We start from the raw sequence: 24,624 nt of genomic DNA on the forward strand, positions 1-24,624 counted from the left end.
CAATCAGTGTAGACAATACTGAACCAGATGAGCCAATGGTCTGACTGGGTTTGATGTAACTTCCTATGTGGTGAAGTTGCTATCAATTGGTTTCGGGGGCTCTGGTCTGTTGTGGTATCTGACTATGTTGACTACTGGCATTGGCATAAAAGACATGGAATTTCTGATTTCCAGTGGGTGTCAAACATGGTGGCTTAATTTTCCAAGGCATTCTTTAGCTCTTCTTAGATCACCCAATGTCTTGGCACAGGCATTTGGGAATCATTATGATAGGGGAGAAATGGAGTGTGGTCAGGCCCTTGTAGAAGGTGTTGAATTAAATTGCTTTTTTCAATATTATATATTTTTCTCTTTAATAATAATAATAGTTTGTTATTTATATGCCACCCATCTGACTGGGTTGCCCCAGCCACTCTGGGCGGCTCTCAACAAAAAACAGTAAAAGCACAATAAAGGTTAAAGGATCCCTGACAATTAAGTCCAGTTGCAGGCGACTCTGGGGTTGCGGCGCTCATCTCGCTTTACTGGCTGAGGGAGCCGACGTTTGTCCACAGACAATTTTTCTGAGTCATGTGGCCAGCATGACTAAGCTGCTTCTGGCAAAACCAGAGCAGCACACGGAAACACCGTTTACCTTCCCGCCGGAGCAGTACCTATTTATCTACTTGTACATTGACATGCTTTTGAACTGCTAAGTTGACAGGAGCTGGGACCGAGCAATGGGAGCTCACCCTGTTGCAGGGATTCGAACCGCTGACCTTCTGATTGGCAAGCCCAGAGGCTCAGCGGTTTACACCACAGCACCACCTGCATCCCAAAAAAGCACAATACACCACCAAAAAACTAAAAACTTCCCTGAGCAGGGCTGCCTTCATATGTCTCTTAAAAATCACATAGCTGTTTATCTGTTTGACATCTGCTGGGAGGATGTTCCACAAGGTCGGCACAACTACTGAAAATAGCCTCTGCCTGGTTCACCTCTCTCAACGAGGGAACCACCAGAAGGCTCTCGGAAGTGGATCTTCAAGCAAGCCATCTCCGCCCCAGGATCCTTCTCACTTTGTTAATGGTGGAGCATTGCCTCCCATAATTCTCTCTCTGGCCACCCCATAGCAGCTGCAGTGAGCAAGGGGTGGGGTCATTTGTGGCCCTTTCTGGCATCACCAGACCAGTTTGGAAAGCCTGCCAATGTGCTTCACATTGTGCCTGTCTGTGGCTGTCATGATGGCAATGGCCGACCGTTCAAAGAAAAGGTGCCCAGCAGCTGTTAGGACTAGGCACCCGCCCAGAAGTGCCCTCCGTTGGGAGATTAGTATCCTAGCACCTGAAGGCGAAGTACAATGGAGCTGCCAGACACGCTAAACCAGTCTCCCCACCCTGCTGCTCAGTAACAGAGGATACCAAGAGAACTTAATGACCATCCAGTGTGTTACGGCACTTATGCCCCTTTTTGTTTCCCATTACAAGATTTGCAGAATACAGCCCTGTCTTTTGTTTTATAACAACTGCCTTCAGATCCTATGTGGAGTGGGTTTCCAAATGCAGTCCTACTGCTTTTGGCAGCTATTTTGCCCAAGTCCCTTTGGAAGCTCTGGGCTGCTTGCCTATCTTTTGCCTTTAACAGCTGCACGAGTTCTCTCAGGGAGAAACATCGTCCTGCTGAAGTTTTGCCTGTCGTGCACATTTTAAGGGTACGGGAGCCTTGGCTGATGTAAAGGTGAATAATGCCACCTGGCTCCTATATAACACGCTTGAGGCTAAGGAACAATTATAAAATAAATTTCTAGAGGAGTAACCTGCAGCACAAATGCAGCAAACAGTCATTTGGCGTCAGATTTATTGTGCCAAAAGCTTTCATGGGGTGGAGTCCACTTTATCCAATGCATCTGGATCCACAAAAGCTTGTGAGACGATAAAATCGGTTCGTTTTAAAGGAACTGCAAGACACGGTTGCATGAAAGCCAGAGACACTCCAGTTATGCAAAACATCTCCTCAGAACAGTAGAGGAATTGACAGGGCTTAAAGCTAAAGATCAACCTTGGAATCTGAAAGCTATAAATCTCTGGTGATGCAGAAGTTGGATCTGAGTCCGGCAGCAGCTTATGACAGGTGTGCTCAGAAGCACTTTTTCTCCAAATATTGTAGGGCCGCCATTGCCACCTCCAATTTAGCTCAGCCTTTAAGGGTTCCAAAGCTGAACCAAAAATAATAGATACCATCTGCTTTGTGTGTGTATATTAGGACTAATTTCTTCTTTGTTAAATATACACATAACATTTTGTTAATAATGACAAAGCAGGGGCTTAACGCAAACAGACCAGGCTCTTTCTACCCTCTCCATGTTCAGTCTCAGAGTGCCAAGCACAAATTGTTCCATGGCTGTTTTAATCCAAAGCGGTAGCTATAGCAGTTCCAGCAAAGGCACATTTCCATAGCTCAGTGGTAGAGCATCTGCCTTGCATGAAAACGTCCAAGGTTCTATCCTTGATCTCTCCAAGCAGAGCTGGGTGAAGCCACTAGCTGAAATCCTGGAAAGCCACCTCCTGTCAAGTGTGCTGAGCTGGCGCAAGAGACGGGGGTGCCAACAGGTGTCCTTGCCAAGGGCCCGAGGCAACCCAGGTGCGCTTCTGCGTAGAGGGGCTCCTCTGCAAACGCAACAAGGCTGGCTTACACCACATTTTGACGCGCTTACACATGGCCGTCTAAAAAGCGGGAAGGGGGAGCACCCACAAGGCCACCAAGTCCAGAGTCCGGCATTACCTAACTCTGCCCCCTGCCCCGCCGCCCCCAACCTCGGGCGCGCACGAGGAAGGCGGGGAAGGGGCTGGCCCTTCCGCAGACGCGCACAGGCAGACGCGCCCACCCTCCCCGGCGATGACGCACTTGGATCTGGGTAACTTTTTAGGCGAGCCGCCGGTCCGTCCCGAGCACTCGGTTCTCTCTTGGTCAGCGTGAAACAATGGCAGGAAGAAGCGGTCGCCTCGCCGTCCGGGGTTTGGTGGAGATGGGCTCCCGCCCACGATGCTCGAAAGGAGCCGGGTAAGAGAGGGGGCTGATCCGAGAAGGGAGGTTTTGGAGATCAGGGGATCCGGCTTCTTCCTCGCCGTTTCTGCCTTCTCCCCAAATGCTTGCGCCTGCCGTCGGGGCGATCAGCCTTGCCCAAAGGCGCAAACTTTCAGCCCGGAGAGCTTTTGGGCTGCTGAGCGCCCGTCATAGAGACAACTTCTGAATTACAGAATCATAGGAAGGGACCCAACTCCCTCAATGCAGGAATCTTATGCCCAAAGTGCAGGATTAAGAGTCTCATGCTCTACTGACTGAGCTATTTGAATAGTAGTTTTAATGTTAATAGCAATATTCGAGTATATGTCTGTGGTTTCTTTAAAAAGGCGGATACTCTGCCTTTTCCTATCATGAAGCTGCAGGTGGCTAACCATGGAATTTAACCATTTAAAATATCAATTACAGCACACACAAAAAAGAAGTTAAACACTAAAAGCAGCAGCTGAAGTATATACACGGCATGGAATCCTGCCAAAATTAGGCTGTAACAGACCTAATTGGGAATAAGCTGAACTGAACTCATTGGGGTTTACTTCTGTGTATATGGGTTCTATGCATAGGTTTCAGCTGCTAAGGTCCCATTTAAGTGAATGGACCTTACCATAACATTTTAGCAGAGTTGTTTTGAATCATTCCAACTATTATTAAATGAATAATAATTAAAGTGAATTATGTAGTATCAATAAAAATAACGCATTCTCCTCGATTGTGTTTATTATTAGCGATTAATTAATTAAAATAGGGTGCTATCCTTCCAAAATATAACACCCTGAATTCCCATGGATTTCAGTGAGGGAGTGACATAGTCGGTCACAACTGTCCCATTAAGAACAATAGGTTGTGCAGCCAGTTTAATTTGGAAATAGCAAGTCCAATTGAGTTTCATGGGACTTAACACCTAGATATGTAGGATATGTAGGGGTATTGTGTCCTGTCCCGCTGCTGGAGGCAAACTGCCCTGCCCTGCTCCTGCCGCCATACCTGTTGCTACCAGTGCTGCTTTCCTTCCTGCCCTGCTGCTTCTGCTGCTGGCGGAGAAGTGGTGCCAGGGGCGCCGACTTATAAAATATATTGGGGGGGCCCATACCGACTTATAAAAAATATTGGGGGGGCTCAAGACCTCCAAACCGCTGCTGCTGGGGGAACGAAAGGGGTGAGCCCCGGGCTGCCCCGGGCTGCCCCGACCTTAAGTGAACCTGTGAGGGCCCACCCTTTGCGGCAGCTGATTGGCTGCCGCCGTGGGCGGTGAATATTAATGATGTATCATTTTTGTGCTTCATGCTGTGGCCACAGACATGTGATCTGATGGTGAATTTGGGGTGACCCAATGCAAAAATCCTGAGAATCCCTGTGGATCCATGCTTTGTAACCACGTTTTTGCACCATTGCAGCCCCAGGCAACAGTGGGTGTGTGATTTTGGGGGGGCAGGCTGTAGCCATAGACATGCTATGTGCTCTGATGGTGAATTTGGGGTGACCCAATGCAAAGATCCTGAGGATCCCTGTGGATCCATGTTTTGTAACCACGTTTTTGCACCATTGCAGCCCCAGGCAACAGTGGGTGTGTGATTTTTGGGGGGCAGGCTGTAGCCATGGACATGCTATGTGCTCTGATGGTGAATTTGGGGTGACCCAATGCAAAGATGGGGGACGCGGGTGGCGCTGTGGGTTAAAGCCTCAGCGCCTAGGGCTTGCCGATCGAAAGGTCGGCGGTTCGAATCCCCGCGGCGGGGTGCGCTCCCGCTGCTCGGTCCCAGCGCCTGCCAACCTAGCAGTTCGAAAGCACCCTCGGGTGCAAGTAGATAAATAGGGACCGCTTTCTAGCGGGAAGGTAAATGGCGTTTCCGTGTGCAGCTCTGGCTCGCCAGAGCAGCGATGTCACGCTGGCCACGTGACCTGGAAGTGTCTTCGGACAGCGCTGGCCCCTGGCCTCTTGAGTGAGATGGGCGCACAACCCCAGAGTCTGGCAAGACTGGCCCGTACGGGCAGGGGTACCTTTACCTTTACCTTTAATGCAAAGATCCTGAGGATCCCTGTGGATCCATGTTTTGTAACCATGTTTTTGCACCATTGCAGCCCCAGGCAACAGTGGGTGTGTGATTTTTGGGGGGCAGGCTGTAGCCATGGACATGCTATGTGATCTGATGGTGAATTTGGGGTGACCCAATGCAAAGATCCTGAGGATCCATGTGGATCCATGCTTTTTAACCACATTTTAAGTGGGGAGGGAAGGAAAAACACAGAACAGACAAGGAGCACGAGAGGGGTGTGCAGAGAAGCAGCTGGCTAAGAATGCAGGAGAGGGGTATAACGGCAAGGAGGAAAGGAAGGCAAAAGTTTTCCCTCACCTACCCACCCAAGCCAGCCAGCTCGCGCACGCTCTCTCTCTCTCTCTCTCTTCCTCCTGCATGTTTTCAGCTGCACTCTGCTTTCCCCTCTGCTTGCCTGGAGGGGAGGGGCTTTCCCTGCTCTTTGTTCCGTTTGAGCAAACACAGCAAGGAAACAGAGGAGGGTGGGCAGTAAGACCCTGAGGCAGAATGCAGGAAAGCAGCCGCTTCCTCTTTTCAGGTTTCCCTTCTCCGACGCGCGGTTTGATTTTTGCCTGATTTTTCGGCTCCAGGGACCACACATTCGCTCTCTAACACGCTCCCTAACACGCGTGTTATAGAGGGGAAAATACGGTAATAATTTTCTTAAATTATTGGGGGGGCGGAGCCCCCCCAAACGAATTTTTGAGGGGGCTCAGGCCCCCTCAGGCCCCATGGAGTCGGCGCCTATGAGTGGTGCCAACACATCGGCGTCATTTTTGGCCAAAATCAGTGCTTCTTTGCCAGTGGAGGAGTGAGTGGAGCAGGCAAGGTGCCCCCTAGGAGCTTGTGCTGCCTGAGGCAGCCGTCTCTGGCTACCTAATGGCAGAGCCGGCTCTGTAGCTAAGAATGCCTGGGATTGCAGCCTTAATATGTTTCACTTGGGATGGCCTGTGCCCATATTAGAACATGCCTTACTAATTAATAACAAAAGATCAGCACGAGAAAAAACTGGATGTAACTAGTTTGACCATTTCCCACCTTCCCCTTCTAGGTACTTCTAAGAAAGTGCTGATTTCTCAATAGTGGTAGCTTCCTATTTCCCCCTTTGGCTGAGAAATGGACACTCCCTTCTCCTTATAGATTCCCTTATTTGGTGCTTGCTTTCTGGTGATTGCATTTGCCACCTTGCAGGCGCTTCAGCTCCAAAGGGGTTCTTGCCCCTTGCATCTTGAAGACCTGCTCCTCCCTGGCCTCATGGTCAGCGACCAAACAGCAGAGCCGGCCCTTCCTGAGTCTGGCAGCCCCCCTGCTTGGCGCCAAGCGGATGGAGTATGCAGAAGTCCGTCAGCTCCCGTGAGTATGCCAAAAGAATGAGAGAAACGCCCACCCAGCTTAGTTCTTACTGAGAGTTGTAAAACTTTATCCAAGCTAAATTGCCAACATGGGTTTGCATGATGGAAGTGATCCTCCTTTAAAAAATAAATAAATTTAAATTTCATGATATAGAACAGGGATGTCTAACTTCCAAGAGACTGTGATCTACTCCCACTATAAAAAAATTGGAAGTGATCTACCCATTGGATTGACCAAAGCCAAAGTTGTCGAGCTTTTTTGGGGGGAAGGGGCGGTTGCTCAGGATCACGTGTTCGATCAGGATCTACCAGCGCCGCCTGTTGAACAGCCTTGCTATAGAAGCCAGAAAACAACAACCAGTGATCTCTCCAATTTTAAGAACAAACAGCTTGCATATAGACAACAGGGATGTCAAAGAACTCATCCCCCTGGCAGCATAAAATCATACAGAAAAGAACCAAAAGGACATCTAGTCTAACCTGCCCACTCATCCCCCCTCCGAGTGCAGGTTCTTCAGTGCTGGATGCTACTACAGTTCATTACCATAGGTCAGTAGGAGAACATCTGCTTTGCATGCAGAAGGTCCCGGGTTCAATCTTCTGGTAGAGCTGGGAATGTGTCCTGCCTGAAATCTTGGACAGTCGCTGTCACTCAGTGTCTGCAATGCTGAGCTAAGTGGGCAAATTGTCTGACTTGGCATAAGGTCGCTTCCCTGACAGATAACCATCCGGATTCTGCTTAAATATTTCTAGCAAAGGTGAGCCCAGCTTCTCCTGCAGCAGCTTGTTCCACTGTCAAACAGCTTTTACTGTTATGAAGTTTCGCCTAACGTTTAGCCAAAATCTGCCTCCCTGTCGTTTTCACCCTTTGTTCCTAGCACTCTGCAGCAACACTTTTCTATTTGATGGGAGTTGTACATTTTGTTGTGTTTTTTTACATGACTGGGGCACGACAACCGGACTTGTAGTTCAGCAGAGAGGATTGCATCCAATGTTACTCCTTTGCAGAGTGGGACCCATTGAAATAGCTCTTCTCTGAGAACAACTTAGCTGACACTACTCCCTCAGGCCTCTGCTTGCTGCACTCTGCACATGACTCAGAAACACCCTCTTATTTTTTAGTTCACACATGCCAGAGATCAGAAACAGGCTCCGTGATGATGCTTAGCTCAAAAAGAGCAGTTCCCATATATATATTAGATGGGGGTGTGTGCATGTGTGTAAGAAAGCAAGCAAGCAAGCAAGAAAGAAAGCCATGTTCCTAAATACAGCCTTTGTGCTTTGCCACTTCCCACCACTCCAGGCTGATCATTCTCACTCATTGCCTTTTCACCTCCTTCTCCTGCAGGTATTCCATTGAGCAGATCTACAATACGGTGGCAGATGTGGGCAGCTACCGGTTGTTTGTGCCCTGGTGCACTGGCTCCCGCATCATTTCCCATCGCAACGGGTTCCTGCAGGCTGAACTGGAAGTGGGATTCCCTCCTGTGGTAGAGCGCTACTCCTCCGACATATCCTTGGTGCCTCACCATCAGATCCGGGTAAGGAAGCATAGGAGGATGGGGCTTATGCTTTGGGTGTTTCCTTGGATGACCTTGCTGGCGAGGTTTCGTGCACTCTTGTTTTGTCGCAAGTCACTTTATAAACCAAGGGATTGAATTATATCCCCTCGCAGAAGCCACACTCACTCACCTGGAAGATTTTATCCCAGGATCCCAGCCATTTGTGAGCTGGCAGTGCTAATCGGGGATGGGGGGAGCCTTTAGCCATCCAGTTCTGCTGAACCACAACTACCATTCTCCCTGACCATTAGCAGAAATCTGAGAAATGCTTACAATCTTCATTTCTTTGGGCTAAGGGCTCACCTGTGTCAAGTGGGGCTGTTTTAGTTGTCAAGGCTACCTGCGCTGAACTCTGAAAACTGTCAATCCAAGTAAACACACTGAGTTATTCTTTCTTAGTACTAATTTGCGGTCCAGGATTATGATTTCCGGAATTTGCCGGGTGAGAGCTATTGCCATCAAACCAGTTTTAATCTGGTTTCAGTTTTATGATGTAGCAGCTCCTTGACTCACTTCCCCTCTCTGGCACATGCTTCCTTCACATGGCGATAAATAACACCCAGGGAGAAATGATGTCAGTAGACACTGGAAACCTCAAAAAGTTAATTCACCAGAGCTAAGAGTCCTGTTGCTCCCAACACAGGGCCTTTTGGAACTTGCTGGTGTGAGGGCCTGCAATGTTGAAACTCTAGATGTGGAGATTTCTGTTATCTCCACCTTTGTGACCTGGGATTGCGAAAGAGTGTTTCAAGGAGAGGCAGACAGACCTACCTGGGTTTGTGTTCTCATCAGAGGAGAGAGCCCTAGAGATGTGTAATTTTATTTACAGATATATTGGTTGGTTATAAAGAAAGCAAGGAACATATACACTCATAGAGAGCAGCAGATCCACTGCCCACATTTCCAGAAAGGGGGAGAGATGGGCACCCATTGTGCTGTGTTTTCATCTCACAAGACTGCTTTCTCAGCTTCTGACTCTGGCTATGTACACACCATACACTTAAAGCCCAAAGTGCATGGCTTCCAGGAAAGAATCATGGCAACTGCAATTTGGTTAACGATGCTGGGAATGGTAGCACAGTAGGCAAATTCCCAGGACTCATGGTGGTGCAGAATGTGATTTAATTGTATGGTGTGTATGTGGCCAGAGGTTCATTACAAACTGCAAAGCTGTGTTGTTTTTAAAAATGTACACCCACCCACACCCACCAAGCATGGGCAGTGGCAGGGTGGGAAAATGTGCCCCTCCAGAGATTGATGGACTCCAACTCCTATCAGCCATAGCCAGTATGTTCAGTGAATGGGGCTGATGGGAGTTGTGGTCCAACAGCATGAGGATGACTATAGTTTCCACATTTTTATGTTAAGGTGAGAAATGAGGCTGCGCATGCTACCTCACTCCAGAATATAATTTATCTTTCTCTATCACTACCTGGAACAGTTCCATCTCCAGAAACACAGTTTCTCATTTGACCACATTCTTGTGCTACTGAATTCTGGACCCAGTATCAAATTCTGTGCTCAGGTTGAATCGTAGTAAACTGCATATAACTCTGGTTGTTTGTTATAATATTTCAAATTAGTGTAATTTGTTGTTGTTTAGTCGTTTAGTTGTTTCCGACTCTTCATGACCCCATGGACCAGAGCACGCAGTGTAATTACTGCATACTAAAGCCATGGATAAGGCTCATGCACTGCACTTCGGGTGTGCTGACCCCTGTGATTTCCCCAAATGCGGGAAATTCAGCCGCAGAGTTTGTCCCAATTCCTATCTGTCTAGGGTAAATGAAAACTTGCAACAGCGGGTTTGTTGAACTCACAGCAGTGCGTTTTGGGGTATTTGAACTGATTTCAAAACTGTGAGCACTAACTCTGTGCTGTTTTCTCTACCTTTCAGGTTGTGAGTAATGACGGACGGTTGTTTCAGCATCTGGAAACACTGTGGCAGTTTGAACCAGGACATCCAGGGCAGCCGGACAGCAGCTGCACACTCAAGTTTTACGTAAGTGCCCTTCGTATGCCAACTCCTGGCGAGGGTGTGACTTGCAAGGCCAATAGGATGTGTGCTAAGAGCTGCATGTTGGCAAAGTCCCATTTCATCATAGGTTCAAAGATTACGCTGGAGGATTTATTGCAGCTTTGTCAATATGGGTCATTAATTGATTAGGTACTTCCACAGTTGCCTTTTTTTAAAAAAAGTATTGATTGCCTTTCATAAGCAGAGATGTGTCAGCTAGGAGTCTTATTCAGCTACTTGTGCAACTTTCAGTATTTAGGCCTACACATTCACCCACGTATCTTCACAGCCACAAGAAGTAGAAACCTGGTTAAAAACAACAACTCCTCCTCTTGATGTTCTCATTAATTTAAATTCTGCATGCAGAAATGCAAAATACAGTTCTAAATTTGCAGAATCAAATTTCACTCATTTGCCACATAAATTGTTTCCAATGCCCAAGAGTGATGGTCCATTGAGGGAAATTAAAATAGCAGACCTAGCTGCCTATTGGAGCACTAGGCCAATTTCCCTCCTCCCGAGTAGACCCCAAGACAGGTATTGGGCCCTGACAGCTGCCCAAGGTTGCCAGATGTGGCCGCTCACCTTGGCATAGGAATACCGCCATACCCTGCAAGTGTCCCAGAAAAAAACGGGGCACCCCACTGTTTCTCACAAGAGAACGGCAGCCATTTTGGATGCCACAATCTTGCACGATTTCACCCAATTCCACCCTCAAGTGCTTTTTGTGGGGGGCATGTTTTGGGGCACTGTCCCCCCAAAAGCACTTTTTTCAGGGGAAAATAATGGAGTGAAATTGTGTGAGATCATGGCATCCAAAATGACCAGCATTCTCTCACAGGAAAAATTGGGAGTATGGCATCCCTAAAGATTGTGTGCCAGATTTTGCTATCAAGGTGTTGGAGGGTATGTAATACTCCTCTTCTCCCAATGTATCAGTGTATTAATTGTTTTTATCTCCCTCCCAGGTCTCCTTTGAATTCAAGTCAGTTCTGCATTCCCAACTGGCTAACCTCTTCTTTGATGAGGTAGCCAAGCGGATGGTGTCAGCCTTTGAGCAACGGTTAAAGAAACTGTACAGCACACAGGCTGCAGTCCAACCACACAAGGCAGTTTGCTGCACGTGATGAATAGCCTCATATGTACTGAAGTATGGGGAAGCTTTCCTGGTCTACAGAAGAACATTCCTCTTTACCATCATGCCTGGATCTCTTACTTTTTAAGGACATTGCTTTGTGTTTTTAATTTATATATATATCTTGTAACACTATACCATGATTCTCATATCTCATAGCAGTTGTATACAACACAGCTGCCAACATAAATATATATAGTTTAGCAATGCATATTCAGTGACAAGATAATATGGAAGGACATTGCTTTATTTATGCCTATTTAACTTGCAAAACCCTTGGAATACATTATTTCATTAATGATACTATTTTATTGAGAGTTTTATCCTAATTTATTTTATATTTAATTCTGGTGTTCTTGAGTCCTTACCTCAAAGGACACTTCTGTCAATGATTGACAAATGCAAATGTATGGAATTTTGTTAAGATATATATATTTATTTAATGGCAATTCTGAAAAAAATCCCACTGGGTTGTTGTTTTTTTAAACCATGATGCTTTATTTATTTTATTTTAAATGCCAATAAAACTTGAATACTTACAACACTTCCCAAGCCCCAATTCTTCTTTTACTTTCTGAAAACCTTTTAGTACAATCCACTGGAACATTTTTTCATCCTAAGCCTTCCTGATGTAATACAGGTTCTCCAGGGTTCTGTGAGGAACAGTTCTAGGATAGGTCAAAAGCTCCTGGGAAAAGCGAGCTTCTAGGAAGTGGGTCAAGGAGCAGCAGGGACGTGAGTTTTGCTTCCTGCATTAGCACACAGTGGGAACATGCTGGAATGTGTGAGCTGACCAGGAAGCTGAGTAACCGTACAAAAATCTCGATGACAGAAGAGCTCTTGCCCTTTTCCTGTTTTCTTCCTCAGCCTTGATGCCCTTTGACTATCCTGTAAACATATGCAAGTTTGTTACTGCATTAAGAACTGGAAGAGAATACTGAGAATAAGAGAAGCACTTATAATTTCTAATAAGTTGAAGAAACTCAAGTTCCATTGGAATCCCTTGCTCCAGGGGTGGAGAACCTTTGTCCCTAGATGTTGCTGGACAAATTAAATAAGCAATGTTGTTTAGTCGTTTAGTCGTGTCCGACTCTTCATGACCCCATGGACCAGAGCACACCAGGCACTTCTGTTTTCCACTGCCTCCCGCAGTTTGGTCAAACTCATGCTGGTAGCTTCAATAAGCAATAATAAGACCTATAACTCCCATCAGGCCCAGTCAAGCATGGCAATGGCCAGGAAGTATGGGAGTTATAGTCAGCAACAGCTGGAGGGGTGAAGGTTCCCTACATCTGCCTTACACCTAGGACTGTGAGAATATAAAGATGTCTGCAAACAAGATTTGACAGCTGGCAACATTAACCTTGCTGTGAGAATCCCTTGCAGACAACCACAGTGCCTGCAGAGAGGCGGTCAGGTCATGCATCCATAGCAGTGAGCACAGGAGGAATGACCACTGGTAGGAACACAGAAGAAACGTCTTGGTGCATTTGCAGCAGCACAACTGGACGCCTTAATCTGCCCCAGCTGCAGCAAAACAAGTCTCTCCCATATCGGTCTCTACAGCTATAGCAGGCACTGTAACCTTCCAACAGTTTGACTTCACTCCTAAAGGTGCACTGATTCTCCTGAGACAGGCAGGTGCCAACGAGATGTCACTAAGCAGTTAAAACAAGTAGCTAGGATTGACTGCCAGAAAGCAGCCTGGCATGATGAAATCTGACTTTCCTCTTCTGCACTCTGCCCCATCACAGGTCTTTGTACCTGATGTGGCTGGAACACTGAATTGCTGACAGGGTTGGCTTCTTAATCAACAGAGATGACGCCCAAGAAGTTGGCATTCCGCCGAGTGGCAGAACTGTTCTAAGGACATCAAAGGCTGTGCCTTTGGACAGCAAGCCCTGTGGACTTTGATGCCAGCAAACCTCATATGCTCATGCAAGCAAATTTAGCTATGGAACAAACCTAGCTATTCCCTCTATTTCTCAAATCTAGTGGTGAGTGCCAAGCATGATATAACTAAAATGGCACCACCCAAGAAGAGGGAGGTCATTGCATGCCTTGGGGGGGTGGAATCTCAAAGGTATTCAGAATTACGGAAAAAAATAATTTCTATTTTCAAAAAAAGTTTAACTAAGAATAAAGAAATGGGGGTGGAGGAACAGAAAGTGGCAAATTCCCAGCCACTGAAACATACCTGCACATACATGTACCTCATGCTTGATTGTTCAGTCGGTTTCTATATATGAAACCCTGATATGAAGATCTCTCCTTCCTTCAGCACAACTGTGGGTGGGAATGGAGATCAGCTTTCTGCACAAAATCTTCTTTGTGGGTGCCATCACAGTATGGAGGGTTCTTGGTGTATTTGCAGCCACAAAGCCAGGCCTCTTTTGCCTCCTCCAGTTTGAATCTCAGGGGAGAGATTTCCGGGGCACATCTATTATGGGACCCGTCACAAAATGGCTGTCGTAGCAAAACAAAAGTAAGAGTTTTTAACTCCCTCGCTCACACTCATCACACTGCCAATGGAGTTTCCATTACAGTTTTAGTGTTGATCCATCAGAGTCCTAGCAGATCAGTTGGGACTGTGTAAATAAAACCAGCACCACTTTTTGAGTGGTACTTTGGTTGGGCTGAGGCAATGATTTCTGCAACCTCTCTGTTCTTGGAAACCATATTCCCATAGATGCAAGAACTGCAGCATTTTATTTATTTACTTCACAAGATTTTTATACAGAGGGAAATCTGGAAGGACTACAGGTGGTTTACCTGCTTTTGGCTGTGACCGCAGGCACACCATGCATAACGCTTCCCTGCTGCTAGGTCCACCGGAAAGGGTTGTTTGGCTGCAATCACTGGCCGGACTGAAGATGCTGAAGCAGTTGAACAGATCCTTATCTGCAATGTGATCAGAGTGGGGTGGGAATGGTGGAAAGAATGAAGATTATTAAAGGGAAAGGGCAGCAGGCTAGCTAGTGTACAGGCCTGCTGCAGTCAGCAGTTGGCCACCAGCAAACATCCCTGCAGCCTCATTTCCCAGGGCACAGGTGGAATTAAAGGCATTGTGGGGAGATTCCTGGTTGCAGCCCAAGAACCCTATCTTGGCATGCAGAAGATGACAGAAGCAGGAAGAAGCTCAAGCTCCTCCTGTATCTGGACCCCAATCGACTCCACAAGGTGGAGATGCACAAGTTTGATTTCTGCACACAACATGCTGTAGAAAGCAGGACACACACTTGTCTCGTTTTGCTACAGCTCTTATAACGATCAGCTAGGAAGGTAATGGTTCAGTAAGCCTAATGGAAGAGTCGCCACCAGGTGGCAGTTCAGAGAAGGCCAAAGGCTACTGGTCATTTAGCAGAGCAGATGGGTGCATGCCAAGTGCATTTCGGTCATCTGGTTTTTGCTATATACAAGTCCACCTTCTGGCACACACAGGTTTCGAATGATCAACGTATTTGAGTTCCCCAGGTCAAAATGACTAATGGAAATGTGATCAGGGTGGGAGTGATGATGAGTTTTGGCTTGTCCTATGGCTCACTTCCTTGAGTTGTAAGAATTATTTGATCAGCAGTTTGGCCTCTCTGCTCATGGTGTGCCATTTGTGGGCACTTCTGTGGTTGATGGGTGAACATGAGGAGAGCCCTACTGGAACAAGTCAAAGGCCCCTCTAGTCCAGGATTCTGCTCTCGCAGGGGCCAACCAGATGCCGATGGGAAGCCCAGGAGCAGCACAATAGTACAACATGTATTCACAGGCATGTTGCCTTTGCCACTGGAGGTAGAAGATACCCATCATGGTTAGTAGCCGCTGGCCTGGCTTGCAGCAAGAAGGCAGAACTCATTGGTTTGCGGGTTTCCACTGCCCCCAACTCTATTATACAAATAATGTTATCTATACTCATGTAAGTAGTTTAATATTAGTCATGGCTTTTGTTTTATTTCATAAAATGTATACACCTCTTGATTGTAGAAAAAATAAAACCCTCAAGGCCGATGATAAAAACAGTATTTTTTAAAAAAATACAACTCTAATTCAAAACATACAAAAGTTAAAATACTAAAATAGGTTAGAATTAGTTCAACTTTCTAAGCAAAGAATACAGTGAAAAGTGCCTGCTTGATCTCAATAGGAGGCAGGGAGCTCCAAAGTGTAGGTGCCGCCACAGTAAACGACTTTATTTTTACAAATGCGGAATGGGTCGAGCCAGCACACGTGGGGTAAGGTTTTTGCCCAAAGAATAATAGAAACTGTAGACTGATAAGAGACAGGCAAGTCCCAGGATTCCCTGGTGAGGGGCATGAAAATCTGCTCAAAATCTCTGCCGCAAACACGCACATAAGCGTGATTCGTCCCGTCCCACCTCTAAACTCAGTTGCGTCCATAATCAGGAGTACTAAAGTACTGCAGCGTGCTCTGCTTTCCCAATGCGAGCAGAGAGACTCAACACGTGTCTCAACTGATGCACGTGCGAATTCGGGAGCAGAAGTCGCTCGGGCTACGGGCTCAATTGACCCCACGCCCAGAGGTGAAGGTGCCGCTGGCTTCTGCGGGGCTTTGACCCCGAGCAAGTGTGACTCGGGCTGCAGCCTCCACGGAATCGCCCTTGGGTGCAAAAGCAACGCGCGTGCAAACGACGCCCAGACTCCACCGGCTCGGCGCGCTTGTGAAGCCGCCTGCCGACTCCCGAGGCTCCCGCGGCGGCGGCGCTCACCTGGGGGGAGGCGAGCCGGCGGAAGAAGGAGCCAGCCGCGCTCGAGAGGGCAGCGCCGGCTCCGCGCAGCGCAGGCATCGCTCGCAGCTGAGAGGCGCCAGCGGAACTCCGCCCCCGTGGAAGGGGTCACCTTCTCTCGCGGTCCCCCGCGCCAAGGCAACAGCCCCACCGGAAGCCGCAGGTGTTTCTGTTTCCGCCCCGCCGGCAGCCCCTGAACCGGCGACGAAAGGTTCCTAGCTGGCTCTAGCGGGAGCTCGAAGCCCGGGGAGGGAGGGGAGAGGCGGGTAACCTTTAGCCCTGGGGCTGCGCTTTGGAGAGAGAGAGAGAGACAGACAGACAGAAAGACTCAAACCGCCGCCGCGCTCCTCGACCATTGCATTTGCTCAGCCTCCTTCCTTGCAGGGCGGAGCGCCGGTTGCTAAAAAATAAAAATAAGAAGCAACGAATGGCCATGTTTCGTGGGATGTTAACATCCAAATGCATACGGAAAAGGGTGAATTGCAAGAGCTGTGGAACTCTATGACGTCATACGCTCTGTGGCAGTTATGGCAGTTGGTTCAGTTATGGCAGTTAGCAGTTACGTTGTGCAGGCACGGTCGCCAAGAATAGAGGGGGATGCCAAGCACACCCCCAATTCCAAATGAGAGGCCTGCCCCCCAAATTTCTGCACCCACAGGGTGTCTACACACACGTCAGCATGCTCTGTGGTGTGCACGCTGATGTTAGCACACTGACATCATGCAGCCCTGAGCCCCTGTATCACGGAGGCAAGGCCGTCTATGTGTGTTGCCGTCTGCCTCAGAGTTAGTCTGGAGTCTTATATTGTATAATCTGCAAGTGCAAGCACACAAAGTAAACGTTATATGTCATTTAAACTTTAAAAAAGAATTGTCTTGCATAGTTTTTATAGGAGGGGTGAGAGAACTAATTAAAGGGTCAAACAACCCAGGGACTGTCTTCCGCAAATGGGAACTAGAGTTTAATTTCCACATATTTAGAATCTATAGGCAGCAAAGCCCTTCGCAGAACAAATGGGGTTGCTGGCTTGACGTGGGGCCTCATGGTTTAAAAACAGGCAGGGAACACTTCCCTGCCTTGTGGGGCCACATGCTGTTTAGTGGGTGGAAGCAGGAGCAAAACTGAGGCGCCTCGAGAGAGAGAAGGTTCAGGTTTACCAGAAGCAAGTTTCTTAGGACTTGCTGGATTTTGCAAGAATTGGATACCAGAAATTTGGGGGAAAGCAAAACCCCTTTCCAACACAAAAGCCCTAGCTAGGCCACTGAGTCACAGGCAGCAGAATACAAGGAATGCCTCCATGGGTGCCTCTCTCCCAGTGAGAATAAGAAGCTGCAGTGGCTTCCAGCGAGATCTTGTGAGACCCTCACAAGATCTCATGGAGGTCTCCAGGGCCCTCTGCATGATTTTGAGCGGATTTTGTGAGATCTCACCAGAAGCCACAGTCACGTGACCCTGATAACCAGGGCTTTAACGGGAGCAACAAGGGGGGAGCAAAAGGCACACCGGACGGCACCTTCCCATTTTGCCTCAGGTGGCAAAAAGGGTTGGGCCGTCCCTGCCAAACAAGAGGCATTGTCACAGTTTGAGAGTACAGCCAGGCAAAAGCACTCCAGGGAGGTTTGGGATAAGGCTACTGGGGAGAGAGAGCTGAGGGCCACAAAGAGACACCTGGAGGTCCGCATTTGTTCTCTGGGCCTGAAGTTCCTCAACCCAGCTGAAAAAGGCTTCGGGATGGTTTTACATTTTTTACAAAATGTAAGGGCCCTTCTTCGGGATAAATACAAGTTTATCAAAATGAGAATGGAGCAGGGAGGCAGTGTTGGTAATCAGTCTTCCTTCAGAGCTCCTTGCTGCAGTTTCCACACTTTGCAGTGAATGCATTTCCCCATCTTACTGCAAAAAAGTCTGGTTTTTGACAGTAGCAAGTTTGTTGTGCAGAGCTCCAATCAACTTTAATTATGTGATCTGGATTTGTTCAAATACAGTTGTGATACAAATATATTTTATTCTGCCTTTTACAGGACAGGAATGAAAGGAGGGGAGTTACCAAAAGTGGAAGCAAAGGGTAAGTAAGCAACACTTGAGGATTTGAGATTTTCCTGTTGCTGTTAATCCCATTCCAACCCCTGTGAATTTTCTCATAGGAAAAAATAAGTGTTTTACGTTTAAACTCATGCTTTCCCCAAGTGAGAAGTGTCTCTTTGTTAAAATGCCATAAAAGAAACCTAGCGCATCTGGCCTGCCCCCCTCACTCAGTACAGATTTCTTTTATATATACTGTAATAGAAAAAGTACACACACCTGCTTGTTTTACTATGCTGCTTTCCTCCACAGCTAAATATTAATAGGAATGTTCCAAATTCAAATGTTGGCCAACATTTCAAATTCAGTTTAACATCCATCCCTGATGTTTTGCAGAGAGGGGATTTGCCCTCAACTAATTTGCAAATCTGCCACCTGTTCTTTGTGCCTCTTTGGCATCTGCATATTCATGATTTTGTAACTTCTGTAACTGCATCAGACACACTGCAATCTCAGCCGCAGTAAAGCATATTTTTGAAGTGTGGCTGTCAACATCAGTTCTGGCGTACTCTGACGTTACCAAAACCCAAAGGCAGAAATAAAAAAATTATGGGAAAATGTGCTAATTAAAATTCAGATTTATTTTTTTTAGGCTCATAGTTATTTACAATTTAGAAAGCTCTCCTTTGTCATCATATCCAGCCAAACCATGCCTAGAACATGCATGTGCTCTGATTTAGATTGGCTTATTCAAACCCCATTGCCTTGGAATACCATTGCACCTGTTTAGGTAAACTAGCTCAAATCCTGTGCAGACACATCAAAATTATTCCCAGGGAAAGGCACTTCTGGGATTTTTTGCTGCAGGGGCAGGTTTTTAGTTGTTTTCTCACATCCTAATTACGTTTTCTGGAGGGAATGATCAAATTGTTACAGGAGTGGGATCTCCCGATTCCCCCACTCTGGAGTTTCTGTTGCAAATGCAACAATGCATGGAAGATGCCTTCTGAAGAAATGCAGTAAGCACATCTGGGGAGATTGGGCGACCTGTTGAAATTCCAGTGTGCATGGAATTCCATTCCCCATTTCATCAGACAGGCATCTTCCATACATTTCTGTATGTTGCTTCTGTGTTACATGCCAGTAATCACCTTCACCATAGTGGGGGGGGGGCAGCCTCTCCTGAAGAGAACCACCACATGCCAGGGCATTGGGTGCATAATCTGCGGGCTGTGTGCTGTTGGTGGGTGGGGTTGAAGCCAGCAGTGGGCAAGGCAGAGCCTTTCCATCTCCCTCCTTGCCCAGAGACTGCCAGAGGGTGGACAGACCAGTCTTAGAATCATAGAACTGTAGGGTTGGAAGGGACCATGAGGGCCATCTAGTCCAACCCCCTGCCTTCATCTGCCCAAGCTGCAACAAAACATGTCTCTGCTGCAGTGGTCTCTACAGCCACAGCAGGTGTCACAACCTCACCCACAAGCTTCTCCATTGTCTCCCAAGACAGATGGATGACAACAATTTCTTTCTTTCTTTCTTTCTTTCTTTCTTTCTTTCTTTCTTTCTTTCTTTCTTTCTTTCTTTCTTTCTTTCTTTCTTTCTTTCTTTCTTTCTTTCTTTCTTTCTCTCTCTCTCTTTCTTTCTTTCTTTCTTTCTTTCTTTCTTTCTTTCTTTCTTTCTTTCTTTCTTTCTTTCTTTCTCTCTCTCTCTCTCTCTCTTTCTGCAGCAAGCAAACACCTATATTGTATTTTACCAGACCACAAAAGGCAGAAGGGACAACCCTTAAAGGTGTATTGAAAAAGAATCTTTTATTTTAAAAAGTGATCCAAAAGTCATCTACCATTTCCAGTTGGCAAGGCTGGAAATTATTTATTTGCAGAAGAATTTATATCCTGCCCTCCCAGAAGACCTCACCCACCTCCTTCTATCAGGGCAGTGTGACACCACATAAATACAACAGAATACAATCAATAAAAGTACAGCACCATCGGAATGAATAAACAGACAACAGCGTTATAGAAGCAGCATAGAAGCAATTTAAATAGGAACTCCCAATTGTTAAAAGGGTTTTGCCTGGCCCTGAAAGATAACTTAGTAGGAAGCTCAGAAGAACCTCTTGCTTTGGGTAGCATCTTGCCTGATGAAGCATTCTGGAGAACGTGTTACTATTTTGTGACATTTTAGTATGGGCCTTATACAGTAAAAGCATTTACCAACTGCAGATTTTGGCAGTTTATGGACCAAGAATACAGCTATTTTTGCTTCCTATGTCTCCTGGGAGAGTATTCCATAGGTGGGGAGAAAAGGCTGTCTCCTGGAAGTGGACTCAGTGTCTACATAGCAAGAAGCACATCACAACTATACAGAATAGAAACAAGGGTGACCGATACCCCAAAACTATAACATCTCTTTATTTCTTAATGATTTTTTCCCCTTCCTTCTTTGGTTAGCAATGGGTACAGCCTTTAATTTTAAACTTCACAGAGGTGTACATAGTTTTAAAGTTGTAAATGCGCCTTTCCACCTGGAAGATTGTATCTGCTTGCAGACAAGAAATACAAGTGGGTTATTTAAAAAAGGACTGCATATATGGTGGACCTTTTAAAAAACATAAACTAAATTTATAGTTCCCTCGTGAAAAGCCTTGCCAGCTCAAAATGCACTGGAATAACTTTTGGTCATTATTTATTCATTTATTTATTTAGAAACATCACTTCTGCTTTCCACGGCTCAATGCAAGAAAAGGCAACCTGTGGCTCCCCAGATGTTGCCAAGCTCTGAGAGCCCCAGTCGCAACACCTGGAGGCCCACTCCTGCTTTAGCACACTGCCATCTACTGAGGGACTCCGGAAATGCTCGTTCCCATTACAGTATTCCCTTTCTTCTCTAAGCGCACATTCTGCTGACATTTTCTCACACGGGCCATTCTAGCCTAGCTGGCGAAACCCAACGCCTTGATCAGTGCTTGCATTAAAATGGGGGGTGGCTGCCTTTGTCCCCTCCAAATGTTGTTTGTCTCCAACTCCCATCTTCCCCAGCAACGTGGCCAACAGTCAGGAAATGATGGGAGTTGTGTTCCAAGAACATTTGAAGGACACCCAGTGTGGGGAGAGGGGAAGGAGAAAATTTCCCACCCATGATATCACTCTATGCTTAGTTAAATTTGAAGGGGGACAGCCCCAATTGTTTTAGTTTCTTAAAGTCTTTGATATTAATTATTATTATTTATTATAATAAAGAACAGTGAAGCAGCATGGAAAAAATATATCTTAGCTACATTACCTTAATTGCCAAAATATATATAGACATCTTTTCCTCTTTAATTAAAAATAACAACTACCAAGGAGGGGAGGGGTGTTAGGCACAGGCAAGGTACTAAAACGAGACATTAGCATCAAAAGATGGGTATAAAGAAATATACCCCAGTGCAACCAAATGTGGAGATTACTCCTTTTCCTCCTCCAATTTTTATTTTTGTCCTCTTCCTGCCAAGGAAGAGACTCCAGTGCTCTTGCCCCGGTGCTTTTTCAAAGCACCACAACTAGTCTGCCTTACGTACAGATTTTTCGCGCTGACCTTAATGCCTGTGTTAGAATCATGGAGTCGCGGAATTGTAGAGTTGGAAGGGACCCTGAGGGTCATCTAGTCCAACTCCTTGCAAAGCAGGAATTTCAATTAAATCATACATGACAGATAGCCACCCAGCTTCTGCTTTAAAAACCCCAATAGTTAGGATTTCAAGTCAGTTTCATTCCTGGGACACTGTTCCTGAACTCCCAAGTTTGTTGGACCGGTGCTTTGGCTGGAAAAGGTGCAGTAAGGACAACCCAAATGACTGATCGACTGCAGGAGCACCTTCCCTATGAGGAAAGGCTGAAGCATTTTTGAATCTTTAAAAAATGGATGAATTTCACAGCCAAATGTAACAAACTGCCAAACTACATGAAATGCTGGAGATCTGTGATGAGATGGACTGAGAGCCACCAACTTGGATGACTTTAAAGGAGGACTAGGGAAACTTAGGGAAGATGAGGCTATCAATGACTACCATGATGGCTGTGTTCTCCAACCACTGTCAGAATGCCCTCATAAGTCTTGATAGAAAGTCATGGCCCAAACCGGTAGGCTTCGTAGGAGAAAACATTGTGGCTGAAACAGACAGGATGGAGGTGATAGCTGCCATTTTTAAGAGAGAGCAGGTGCATTTGGATGATTCCAGAAATAAGTGCTTCCTCCCATACCCCACAAGCCTCTTTCACCTACACATTCTCTCTCTACTGGCTGTCTAAATTTTAGCTTGAGATCTACTCCGATCCAAACGTTTGGTGAAGCCAGTAAGCTTTTTCTCAGTCAGATTTCCAGGTCTAACCACACTTCCAAGATGGGTGATTTCCCTAGATAAGAAGAGTCTGGCCAGCATGACCCTGCAACTTCAATAGGTTATGCAAGATGAGAAAACTGGAAAGTATTTTTTCACAACCAGGGCTGAGAGCAGATGGACTTTAAAATGAGGAGTCAACATGGTGTTTCCCCCCACAAAGTGGGCTGCCCTACTCCTCCACACCCCTGTTCTAATTCTTTTGGCAGACCCATTGAACAACAAATTAAACTTTGATTGAATAACTCACCTTGCGTTTCCCTCTATGTTTCAGGTGAGCTCTCTGCTTCTCTATATTTAAGTTCATCTGATCTACCATCTGCTTAGTGACTTAAAGAAAAATGCCCTAATTTTTTTAAGACTGCCACAACTATTTGTCAGATCATAGATGTGTGGAATATACACCCTAAGTACACCCTTCACCATCTCTTAGGTTGGGTATATGCTCCTATGAACTCATAGGAGCATCCTACGACAAGTAGCACCAGTAAGCAAGCTGCTACATTTGCACAGGGTTGTGTGCATCATTCAGGCATTGCCGTTTGACCTGAACATGCCATTGCCAGTTCTTTTCTTTGGGACTCGGGAGGGAGGCTGCATGATTTGTGGTGGCCTAATGGACAGAACTGGCATACTTAAGTGCATGTCCTCCTTCTCCACAAAATTTCCTGCATTGACACCTCTTTAGATAAATCTTTTGCCCGCCAGGACAAGCTCACTACAACTTGAACAGCAGCATCCCAAACTGAATGCCAGCTGCCCAAACCATCTTTCCACTCACTAGTTCCTTTCAGATGTAATCCAGAGCATAGATTAATGTTTTTTTAGGGCATTATTCCAGATGACCAGATGGATGGCAGCCCACCTAAGACTTGATAAAACCCCCCCTTCCAGGTGAGTCTTTGAAGCCACAAAGCATGCCTGGTGGGTTGGACTGGGCACATAGCATTCCTTAAGTCAAAGAGACCAGACAGGGCTGGGACTGGATTTTGAGGACAAATATATCCCCACAAAACCACTAAGGGGCAGCAAGGAGATAGTGGGGGGTGAGATTTCAGAACGCAACCCCTGAAAGTGTAATGGGGTGAATGTGGGATTCTCATGCTTGTGATGATGTGTGAACCCCAAATCTACCTACCCATGAAATGGGTCAGTCTCCAGCCAGTCTGCTGGCATGCATTTTCCAAGCATGTGCCTGCCAGTTAACACAAATGCAGGGGTAGGTGGGGGAGGCATATTCAGGGTAGGGTGGACAAGCAGGAGAGGGCTGCTTAGGCCTTCTCATGCCTGCCATCATCCATTCATATGTTATGCTACACACCCACACCCCACCAATTTTCTCTGCAGTCGGGCTTCTTCTGGCTTCAGAGCCCAACTGGGAGAAAAGCACTAAAAAGAAAGAGAAAAAAGCTCATGTTTCTGCCTAGTTGTTTTTGCATAAGCCCCCCACCTCACTGTTAGGAGTGGAACCAGGGGTTGGGAACCATGTTTTTTTCTTGTACTGTTGTGTATTTGTGCCATCACTAGAGAGGTACAGGTCTCTCTCTCCCAACCGTTATGCACGAAGCCTTGTGCTGCCTTCCTGCCCAGCCAATGCCCTGGCCCTTCCCTCCTCTGCTTACAGAGTCCCCTTTCTTCTCCAAACCATTCCCAATTGTGAACTTGCCCCTTCACATCTGCCTATTTTCACCTGTGTGCTTCTTCAACTTGTCTTCTTTTAGGGGAAGTTCCACGAGGCCACTTCAGGAACCCACCTCAGGGTACTTCCCTCCTGTCTCCCCCCTGCTTATCGAATCAAATTTAGTTGGGAGTCCGTGGGTATGTGGGTAACAATTGTGCAAATCCAGCATTTATTGGCAGGAAAACTTAAAAAGTCAAACCTGCAATTCCAGGGAGAGGAAAGTTAGTATGGCTAGGAAGAATATACCACCGCAAACCAGTGAGAAGGGCAAAAGTCCACTGGCGTGGCTGGATGAGGAACTCTGCAGGTGCTGGCTGAGCATCTGCTTCCCAATCCAGCTGCCTGGTGGCACCACAGATTCCCAACAGGAGACTGAGGACAACACCAACCAGTTGTTTACAGGAATGGGGGCGGCAAGGGGCTGGATGTGGTCCTTCCTCAACTTCCAACTCTGAATCAAACAGTTGATCTGTGCAATTGCTTTCTTAAAAAACAGACAATTTAAAACAAAACAAAAATTCACCAGCGATCCAAGGCCACAGTTGGGCAGTTGGACAAGAGCCAAGAAGATCCACACCAGAATGACAGTGAAGGACAAAACTGATCTGGAATGTGGCAGAAGTGCTGGCCTGGATGCCTTTCAAAGAGGAG

The 24,624-nt window shown here is 46.5% G+C and overlaps 2 protein-coding genes and 1 long non-coding RNA gene across 4 annotated transcripts; 2 read left to right on the forward strand and 1 right to left on the reverse strand.

Moving 5' to 3' along the window:
• The first annotated feature begins 2,129 nt into the window (after window positions 1-2,129).
• Window positions 2,130-11,707, forward strand: LOC309355130 (coenzyme Q-binding protein COQ10 homolog B, mitochondrial-like). Of its 2 annotated transcripts, XM_081885711.1 has the most exons (5): window positions 2,140-3,039; window positions 6,264-6,447; window positions 7,795-7,987; window positions 9,906-10,010; window positions 10,994-11,707. In XM_081885711.1, the coding sequence occupies exons 1-5, from the start codon at window positions 2,961-2,963 to the stop codon at window positions 11,150-11,152; spliced, it is 720 nt and encodes a 239-aa protein (XP_081741837.1). In that variant the 5' UTR covers window positions 2,140-2,960; the 3' UTR covers window positions 11,153-11,707. The 2 variants fall into 2 exon arrangements, with proteins under 2 accessions (XP_081741836.1, XP_081741837.1); XM_081885710.1 differs by lacking the exon at window positions 10,994-11,707 and having other exon boundaries at window positions 2,130-3,039; window positions 9,906-10,987.
• On the reverse strand, window positions 11,390-16,038 carry CISD3 (CDGSH iron sulfur domain 3). Its single transcript, XM_081885721.1, has 4 exons — window positions 15,878-16,038; window positions 13,933-14,061; window positions 13,358-13,626; window positions 11,390-12,048 (listed from the first exon to the last, which is right to left on the reverse strand). Exons 1-3 carry the CDS (start codon window positions 15,953-15,955, stop codon window positions 13,438-13,440), a joined length of 396 nt encoding a protein of 131 aa, XP_081741847.1. The 5' UTR covers window positions 15,956-16,038; the 3' UTR covers window positions 11,390-12,048; window positions 13,358-13,437.
• A 774-nt stretch (window positions 16,039-16,812) lies between these two features.
• Window positions 16,813-24,591, forward strand: LOC309355140. Its single transcript, XR_014162419.1, has 4 exons — window positions 16,813-17,650; window positions 17,917-17,960; window positions 21,831-23,186; window positions 24,470-24,591. It is a non-coding gene; the product is annotated as an uncharacterized lncRNA (long non-coding RNA).
• The last annotated feature ends 33 nt before the right edge of the window (window positions 24,592-24,624 follow it).

Source organism: Podarcis melisellensis (genome assembly GCF_964234715.1).
Source record: "Podarcis melisellensis genome assembly, chromosome: 13".
In the NCBI taxonomy this organism is placed as follows: Eukaryota; Metazoa; Chordata; class Lepidosauria; order Squamata; family Lacertidae; genus Podarcis; species Podarcis melisellensis.

Coding starts and splice junctions, on each gene's coding strand:
- CISD3 (XM_081885721.1), bottom strand. CDS start 15,955: ATGCCTGCGCTGCGCGGAGCCGGCGCTGCCCTCTCGAGCGCGGCTGGC. Junction 14,062..15,877: donor GCCGGCTCGCCTCCCCCCAG/GTGAGCGCCGCC, acceptor ATCACATTGCAG/ATAAGGATCTGTTCAACTGC. Junction 13,627..13,932: donor GCGGTCACAGCCAAAAGCAG/GTAAACCACCTG, acceptor TTGCTACGACAG/CCATTTTGTGACGGGTCCCA.
- LOC309355130 (XM_081885710.1), top strand. CDS start 2,961: ATGGCAGGAAGAAGCGGTCGCCTCGCCGTCCGGGGTTTGGTGGAGATG. Junction 6,448..7,794: donor GCAGAAGTCCGTCAGCTCCC/GTGAGTATGCCA, acceptor CTTCTCCTGCAG/GTATTCCATTGAGCAGATCT. Junction 7,988..9,905: donor TGCCTCACCATCAGATCCGG/GTAAGGAAGCAT, acceptor TCTACCTTTCAG/GTTGTGAGTAATGACGGACG.